The 10,000-nt window shown below is 43.3% G+C and overlaps 1 protein-coding gene across 1 annotated transcript in view; it reads right to left on the reverse strand.

Moving 5' to 3' along the window:
• LOC105909827 (cadherin-4-like) overlaps window positions 1-10,000 on the reverse strand; it is a 205,148-nt gene that overhangs the window by 26,314 nt on the left and 168,834 nt on the right. The window contains exon 8 of the mRNA XM_031567607.2: window positions 8,479-8,648. Coding sequence (XP_031423467.1) covers window positions 8,479-8,648 — 170 coding nt within the window. The remainder of the gene's footprint in view (window positions 1-8,478; window positions 8,649-10,000) is intronic.

The raw sequence follows: 10,000 nt of genomic DNA on the forward strand, positions 1-10,000 counted from the left end.
TGTTCTGGTATGGTAGGTATTGTAGGTATTAACAACAGATTTTTCTCAAGTGATGTCAGATGTCTAGCAGGTGTGTAGAGCTGGAACAAATACGAGAGGTAAGTTTGGCCTTCCCACTTAGTGGTTTATAAAAAAGCAGCAGTGCTTTAAAGTCAAATTTCTGACTTACTGGAAGCCAGGGTAAGGAATTAAGTATTGGAGTAATGTAGTCCGTTATTTAAATTTTCGTAAAAACTTTAGCAACTGCATTCTGTACAAGCTGAAGCTGTTTGATAGTCTTTTTAGGATGGCCTGTGAAAAAGGTAATTGCAGGAGATGAAGACAGGAATGAGTTTTTTAAATTACATTTTGGCCTTTTAGTTTGGCTATGTTTTTGAGATCATAGAAAGCCGATTTAATTATTGCTTTCAAATAGTTGTTAAAACGGAAACCAACAATCAATTAAGACACCAAAGTCCTTTGCTTAAAGTCATTTTGAGTCAAGATGAGTAGCAATCCAAAGCCTCCTAATTTTCCCCAAATAAGATTATTTCAGTTTTGTCCCTCATTCAGCTGACCAACATTTTGAGACATCCAGCAGTTAATTTGGTCAATGCATAGACAAAGAGATTCTAGCGGTCCACAGTCGTTAGCTACGAGGGCTAAATTTAGGTGAAAGCAAATTAGATTGTCATCAGCATAGCTATGATTTTGAGTAAGAAATGTCATTGCCTTTAATGATTTGCCCAAGCAGGAGCAAATAAAGGTTGAAGAGATCGACCCCTGGGGGGCACCACAAGGATGTAGTTGTTGAGGTACAGTATAGTTTCCAAAGCCAACAAAGAAGCTCCTGTCTTGTAAGTATGATCTGAACCACTTTCATCTGAAAATCCAAGCTAATGTTCCAGTTTAAAACTACTTTTTCAATGATTTTGCCAACAAATGGCATTGGACATGCGTGGGCCGCTAATTGTTTAGTATGGAAGCATTAAGATTACTCTCTTTCAGTAGAGGCTTTATAACAGATGTTTTCAGGGACTTAGGATGTGCAATGACAGCAATGACACATTTACAATTTTGAACACATTTGCTGTTGAAAAACTGATTTGAAAAGGTTGGAAGGCAGAGGATCTAAGCAGCATGTCAAAAGAAATGAGATTCTGTTCTGTTTTTTCCAGATTTTCATTGCTTATCAAATTAAACTGAGTTCCCCTATCTTTGTTGTTGACAATTACAACTCTTGATTTGCTAGTAATTGAGAGGGTACGTTCTGCCTGATTTGATCAATTTTACCTTTGAAAAAAGATGCAAAGTCACTGCTCTCATTAGCAGGAAGAAGTTCAGGTGCCGACTGTGAAGGGATTGTTTAACTTCTTGACTTTTGCACACAAGTATTGTTTATATTCCTATTGAAGATGTTAAAGAAGAAAGACTGTCTTACTCTGCATATTTTCAGCATTATATGTGCGGAGCGTATTTTTATGGATTTGATAGTGGACCTGATGTCTGTGTTTGTGCCATTTTCTTTCAGTCTTCCTATACTTTAGGAGTTTAACAGTTGATTTGATTCCATGGTGCCTACTGTTTGTCAGTGGCTGTCTTAACTTTTACTGGAGCAATATTTACCATTTTTGAATTTAAATTATTCAGCAAGTTATCTGCAGAGTCTGACAGTTGACGCTTGGTCCTTGAAAGTGCCTTCTCAGAGAGAGCACTCGTGTGATCATTCATGACTCTGTCTTACAGTCATAGATCTGACCTAAAGATAGTGCTGAATGTGTGAGGACATAGACACAAAGATCACACAGAAATGGTCAGATAAGGCCAAGTCCTTAACAGCTGTAGAGATATCTAGACCCTTTGTGATGATAAGGTCCAGGGGATGACAAAGAGAGTGAGTTGGCCCCTGTACATGCTGTCTAAGGCTGAAGGTGGTAGTGCATTTAGTTCCTTAGCATAACTGCTTTCTGGATTATCTCCTTGCAAGCTTAAATTCCTTGATATAATAAGACATCCATGCAAATGACTGACAACAGTTCACCTAGCTCATCAACAAAAACTTTAGCCTTGTTTGTATTGGAGGCCTTTCAATAGTATCTAACAGAACATGAGAACACTTAATGAGAGCACATATGTATTCAAATTATATGACTGTTTGCACTGAAATTATTTTTAAAACAATTTTCATGAAGGTCATCATCTACACAGCACTGAAACCACTGCAATGCGCCCTGAATGCCCACAAGCACACAAGCACACAAGCACCTACTACAGAATAAATAAGCACGTGGGTCTGCGGATTTGTGACCCAGTTCCCAGCAACTGTGCGCATCCTGCCGGTGACCTGCTGGGGCCCGGGCCTGTGTGGCGGACTTTGATAGATTGTGGGCTTTAGCGGAGACCGGTGAACCTGCACCAGGTCAAATGAGCACCGGGGAGAGATCAATTACACGCTCGCCTTCATGTGCATATCCACACACATGCACAAATGCACACACGTGAATATATGCACAGGCACACAAACACACACACACACACACACACACGCACGCATGCACACACACAGACTTTCTTTCTCTCTCTCTCTCTCTCGCTCTCTCTCACACACACACACATATTCACAAGCATGCACACACACCAACACACACACACACACACACACACACACAGATAAACACACAGGAAAATACAATACAAACACGATCACTCATGTCATTAATCGCGCATGATTCTCTTTAAGAGTATCCACCGAGACCCCTTATAAGCACTTAAATACAAGCAGTAGCTTAACCTCGCCCTGGCAGCGTGGCTAGCACTCACTCCATCTCATAACCTGCTAAACACCCAACACACATCCGTGCTCCGCAAAGACTACTCTTTAACAGACGCAGAATGAGAACAAATGAAAGATCCACACACAGTATGCCGGCGCTGGGGCGCCTGAGGAGAGGCGAATCACAGCGCAACGCATCCATCTGCCGCTCCAGTAACTGGGCCACAGGGACCTCATCTGTGGATGGTGTGCCAGAGGAAGATGAGATGGATCGTTTCATATAATAATGTTGTGGTGGAGGAATTGAACATCACGTTAAGGGCAGGATGTGTTATTTTCTTACCCCCTGTCTTTCTCTTTTTGTGGAAGAAGGAGGAGGAGTGGTGGTGATGGATGGATGAGATGAAAAGACAGAAGGTTTTTACGCTGGAAACAAACCTGTAGCTTTGCTACGTTGGCACGCTCTTGCCCCAAATCAATGCACTGACCTCAAGAAATGGGTAATGTGCATTTGTGACTGAGTGTAGGTGCATGTGAATGTGTGTTTGTGTGTGCATTAGTGAGTGGGTGGGAGAGAGAGAGAGTGTGTGTGTGTGTGTGTGTGTGTGCATGTACATATACATATAAATAGGCATATGTCTTACATTTTTTCATATACTGGCACCCATGGGTGTTAGCCTCCTTGCTAGCACGCCCGCCTCCTATGTCCGAGTCTGCACACGAGGGAGTGAGATGACAAAATAGAACTAATAGAATGAGGGAGAGAAACAATAGCAAAATAGAAAGAATAGGCCGAGAGAGAGAGAGACAAAGAGAGAACGAGAGGACGAGAAAGATAAGGCATGAAAGAGCACTGGAGACACAGTGTGTAAGAGAGATGGCTACAGCTCGTTGAGCTGTCTGATCAAACTCGGGGTGAGGCGAGGGGTGAGAGGGCAGGTGGGGGTGTGGTGGGGGTCGGGACAGGGTTCAGGGGTCAGGGCACCCCTGTGTGGAGGGCTAATTGGCATTCAGCAGCGATCAGACACAAAGGTGGCAGTGCCAAGGCCAAGTGGTCTCTGCTCCTCCTGAGCTCATAGAACTCTCCACAGCCTCTTCAGCTCTTAATTACTGCATACATATTCATACTACGCATACACTGCATAAATATAACACCACAGGTATTGATGTGGAGGATTATGCCTCTGTGTGTATGTGTGTGTGTGTGTGTGTGGGAGGGGTGCCTGGGTTTGTGTGTGTGTCGGTATATGAGTCACAGGCCTCACAATATCCCTCTCCATCACTGTTTGTATCTGTGTGAGAGAAGGATAGACAGAGAGATTGTGTGTGTCTATGAAAATATCAGTGTGTATGTGTGTGTGTGTGCCTGCATGACGTGTGTGAAGCACATGTCTTACATTTTTGTCTGTGTCTGTTTGTGAAACGTCTATTTGTGCAGTGTATGTGTGTCTCCTTGCACACCTTAATTCATATACACATTTGCACGTTATTCACACGTAAACAAACAACCCCCAGTCTCTCTCTCTCTCTCCCCTTTCCTCTCCTTCTCTCTTTCTCCATCTCCATCTTCCTCTCCCTCTCTTCCCTCCCTCTCTGTCCCTCTTTGAGGAACCCTCCTCCTACAGTCTTCCTCCATGGCCCTGGGCCAGAACAAGATGACCTCTAGCCCCCCCCCCCCCCCCCCCCCCCCCCTGCGCACAGATCGCTGACCGGCCATAACCCATGTTCCATTTACACACGGCAAAACATCTCTCCTCTCCCACACACCACCATATACCTTTGCATGCCCCCCCCTCTGGCTTTGGGCCGGGGTCATCAGTACCCTTTGACCCCCCCTGACAGGGTCTGGGTAGCAGAGAGGCTCCTGTCAGTGTGTCTGGTGGCGCTGGCCTTGACAACTCAAACAGGTGTGATTCAATCTCTCTCTCTCTCTCGCAGGTGCCAGCCCCTCCTAGACTCCCCCAGACCCCCTGCTGTCTTATTGTGACAGGTGTGTGGCAGCCTCCATCACGCACACACACACACACACACACACACACACACACACACACACACACACACACACACACACACACACACACACACATGCTCAATGGCGTGTTATGACATCTCCGCGTTCTACATGTGGAAGATGTCATTTGGTCGTTAAATGGACTGAAAGCAAGGGTGAAATTAGAATGATGCGTGTTGTTCATGTGTGGGATTGCGTGTGTGTGTGTTTGTGTGTGTGAGTGCGTGTATGTGTGTGTGTGTTTGTCGTTGTGGGGGGTTTTGTTTGTGAAAATGACTGTTTGTGTTGGTGTGTGGTCTGAATCAGAAGCGTGCATTCGCAAATATATGTGTGTGTGTGTGTCTGAGAATGTTTATCTGTGTGTGTTTCAGTGTGGGTGGATGGGTGTGTATATGCCTGAATGTTTAAGAGTATGTACACACACATGCGCCCGTGAGTGTGTGTATGTTTGTGTGTGTGTGTGTGTGTTCCACCGCTCCTGTTTTGCATCTGAATCAAACACACAGGTGTGCCCCAGTTCTCTATGGCAGGTGGAGACGCTGAGAGATGCAGAGAGACGCCACCTAGCTGATGAATGGGACTCACAGGTGCAAACGCGCTGCTGTGTGGAAGACATAAGGCCGGCCTCCATCCATCAACCCCCTACTGGAGCAGAGTCTTCATGCACTACAAACTCACACCACCCAACAGCACAGAAATAATAACACCACCAACTAAGACCTGAATCCAGCCAACAAAGTTCAACTTGTGATTTTCTTTGCTAAGGTGAGCTCTTGCATGAGGCCCTGACTCTGTTTTGATTGTGAAGCTGGAACAGGAGTGTGTGTTAAACTGTGTGTGTGTGCGCGTGTGTATGTGTGTGTGTGTGTGTGTGTGTGTGTGTGTCTATTTTGATTGTGAAGCTGGAACAGGAATGGGAACCCGGTTCTGTTCGTTACTCATGCACATTCCTCTTTTCCCTGTGGTTTTAATATATCCTTAGAAGTGCTTGGTGTATATAAAACTAGACATATTAAGAGAGTTGAAGGATGCTTTTCTGTACTCAAACTCCACTAGTGAAGAAATCTACACAAGAGACAGACCTGTGTGTGTGTGTGTGTGTGTGCGTGTGTGTGTGTGTGTGTGTGTGTGTGTGCGTGCCTGTGCGTGTGTGTGTGCGTGTGCGTGTGTGTGTGTGTGCGTGCCTGTTTGTGTGCGTGCCTGTGTGTGTGTGTGTGTGCGTGTGTGTGTTTGAGTGTGTGTGTGTGCGCATGTGTGTGGGAGAAGCATTTGCGCATGGATGTGTGCATTTTCTATCACCTAGACAGGTTCTTTTTCTTCACTGAGAGGGGAGTGAAGCAGTGGGTGATTGGGAGACTAAATCAGCTCCGCTCACACCCAAAGAGCAGCTGGTGTAATACAGTGATGAAGAAACAAGCACTAGACGCCAGCCAAGAGAGTGGAGACACCACAGCATTCATTAAACCAGCAGGAGAACAGCAGATCATCCGACAGTGACATCTGGAATCAGATTGATTAAAGCCTACGATAATCAATACCACCAGGCCACTGTAGTCCACTATCATCTTTCAATATGTGTGCACACTAAATTATCATCAAGCAAAGTCTCTGTAGGGGCTTCCTGATTGGTCTTTATGTGCTGAGAACAGTGCCCATAACAGCCCCAGATATAGGCCTATCAGATCTTCTGTTTTAGTGATTAGCTATTAGAACGTTAAGACAGCTAGCTTAAGTATTCCCAAAAAAGGCATCGCTTCAAGCAGCTTTAAGAGGCAAAGTAGAACCTAAAAAGTGAAGCAAATGACCTAGAAAACCCAAATAACCTAGCAAGTTAAGAGGAAAATATCTCTTGACAGCTGCATGGAAAAGGGAGCAAGTTCAAGTCACAATGATAAAGTGCTTGTAAGGGCATTATAAAAGAGATGGTATGCAACAATTTGCCAGTTTTTGAAGCATGTTTTTAGTTCTTCTAGTATTGGTATCCATGGGCGTAACCAGCTATGTGGTCACCGAATTTTTTTCAGAATCAATAATTTGAATCTAAACACACACTGAATTGAAAATAAATAAAATTTCTCCTCCACGTCTGTAAATCAGTTTAGAAAGTTGTTCAGTGTAGAATTGTTATTTAGTGTCTGGTGTGTGTGAGAGCTGTGGAATAGGCTGGGGTACGAAAAATGTTAAATATGCAAACAATGGTCATGAAGTGTTTGTTTATTTTCATTAGCTAACGTTTCACACAGTGTAGTAGCCTGGTAACAGGTATGCATATACAGTATGATAAGTCTTAAAGCTGTGTTCCCTATTTTAGTAGCGGTGGCCTGCAAATTAGTTTGTCTCAAAGCAAGTTTATTTTTATTGCTAGCTGACAAATATGCACCCATAGTTTCCTTAATTACCATGGTTCATACTGTTAGCCCATATCATATTACTTATTATTCATGCAGTAATGCCTATTGATATGGAAACTATTAAGAATTTGTGCATAATAATAATAAATACATTTATTCTTGAAACCTTCCTTACAGTAAACTATCAACACACTGATAATAAGGTCTAATGTGACATTGTCCATCCCCAGAGAAAACAAACAGAAAAGAGAAAGAGGGAGATCAGTCAAAATATCAAAAAGCTTAAAAAAGAAAACTATAGATCTGTTTCTTATGGGGAAACTGCAGGAATGCTGCCTAGTTCTACACACCACACACACAGGCATGGTATAATCAAGTAAAATATGTTTTTGCCAACAGCAACATCTCTTTCTGACAATGGGCTTATTTGTAGGCTAATTTATAAGAATGCGTGTAGGTACCCTCCACTCCCGGGACCTCATCAATTTTTAAACCCTCGTTAGAGCCATACTGGTATCATTTTCAAATAGATTTTCATGGTATCTGGTCACGTGAAGGACAGATAACAACACCAGTTGTTCCAGCTAGCCGCCTAGGCAATGCACAATGCAGTTCTTTGGTCCAGGCTGGACCTCTCCACGAAAATGTAACACAAAAAAGCTCTCACAGCATCACATTGCCAACTACATTGCCCAAAAAAAACATGGGCAAAATGAGAAAGAACACTGCAAGGCATCATGGGAGATTTCAAATAGTCTGCCTTTAGCTCAGCTCTGCCCTCTGATCTGGCATCAAGTAAACCGAAATGTTCCATTTACTACATCTTTCATCATATGAATACTTAATGTGGTGAACTATTGACCATAATTTGCCAAATGTGTGTGTGTGTGTCTGTCAGGGTGTGTGTTTGTGTGTCTGAGTGAGTGTATGTGTGAACTTCTCTTGCCTTTTATTGTTTTGATAAGCTCTCAGGAGCGAGGAAAAACTGTAATTTGTTGCATTTAAAAAAATCTTTCTCAAGTCCTTTTTAGGACGGGGCACACTGCTAAGGTTTCCATTGATGCCTCACATCCTGAACTTATGTTATATGCATTATTTTTATTCCTGTCTCATAGTCCCTTGGCAATAGGTCGACTTCAGTAAAAAATGCTCATCTTACCCCGCTCTCTCCCACCTAAGGACTGATGACTCTTTGTAATAACCTTTGTAATAACCCTTAATAAAAAATGCCAAACTGAAATAGAAACTCTAATTAAGAGCAGCTATACCCTTTACCAGCTCATGTCCAGTACTGACATCCTTCTTTCCTTCTCATGTGGTGAACATGATGACATTCTGCCTTCTGTGGTTGTCATGGCACTGACCTCTCTGTCCAGGCCTGCTGCCACGGTGACGATGTCTCCTGTCTCCCGGTTGATGGTGAACATGTGCGAGGGGTTGTGCGGCATCTCCGAGAGGATGCGGTACTGGACGATCCCGTTCGCTGTGGTGTCATCATCTGCGTCGTTGGCTGTCACTCGCATGACATGGGTACCTGCAGGAGGCATTGTCAGTGTCAACCAGATAATAAACACACCCTTACACACCGATGCTTCCCCCATCCTTTCCCCCATAAGGTCTTTCTGCACCCACGCACACAACACACACACACAGATGCATCCTTGCACAGTGCCACAGTCACCCACACGCACGCCTAGAGTCAAGGCAAGTCAAGTCAAGTTTATTTATAGAGCTTTTAAAAACAACAGCTGTTGGCCAAAATGCTGTACAAGCAAAAAAACAAAACAACTTAAAACAACTTAAAAAGGAAACAATAAAAACACAATGTAAAAAGGTAAAGTAATAAAACATATGACCATACCAATAAAACGAAAGAAAAAGCAACTCTCATAATGAGTTAAAAGCCAAGGAACAAAAACATATGCAGGGGCAGCTCGTTCCAGAGACTAGGGGCTATGACTGCAAAATCCCAATCAACTCTATGCTTCTATGTAGATTTGGGTGCAACCAAAAGGAACTGATCAGCGGACCATAGTGACCTTGATGGGACGTGCGGTTTTAATAGATCAGAGAGACAGGTTGGAGCAAGCCCATTTCACGAATAGTAGGCAAACAATAAAATCTTAAATGAATCCTAAAATGCACAGGGAGCCAATGAAGGGCGGTAAGTACTGAGGTAATGCGTACCTCTTGCGTATCCCTGTTAGAAGACGAGCTGCAGCATTTTGGACCAACTGTAGGTGTTAGAGGAAGACCTGGCTAACACCAATGTACAGGGCCTTACAGTAGTCAAGCCGGAATAGGATAAACGCATGTATAACTCTTTCAAAATCATTAATGATAAAAAGGGCTTGACATAAGAGGGGATTGTATGTCGTTTGTTCTGTGGGCTGTGGGAGGGTAGGGGGTGGATATATTTGGAGGGGGGTGGAAGAGGGGTGGTGTTTCATTCAGTTCTTGTACACCAGCTGTTAAATGCAATTTGTGTTCTGGCATACTCTTTTCTTACATGTCTTAATGGCATAAATGGTGTCAATAAAAAGTTGATCACAAAAAAAAAGAATGAGAATGGCAGAATCCCATAATAAGTAACAGATTGTTGAAAACTTTTAACAGTGCAGATTTGGTGCTATGAAGGGCTTCAAACCCAGACTGAAGCATCTCAAGAATGTATGTCTAAAAAAGATTGTAGTTGTATGAGTACAACTTTCTCCCAAATTTTGATGTGTCCAGAACTGTTTTTTTTAATGAGTGGTTGTACGGCATGCTTAAAATATGGTACAAAACCTGGTCCAATAGTCTCAAGTCTCAAACAGGCTCAAACTGAGCATATGTGAGTTAAGCATATGCATCCTTGCACATTGGCAGAGAAGTGCACACACATCT

Source organism: Clupea harengus, chromosome 5 (assembly GCF_900700415.2).
Source record: "Clupea harengus chromosome 5, Ch_v2.0.2, whole genome shotgun sequence".
In the NCBI taxonomy this organism is placed as follows: Eukaryota; Metazoa; Chordata; class Actinopteri; order Clupeiformes; family Clupeidae; genus Clupea; species Clupea harengus.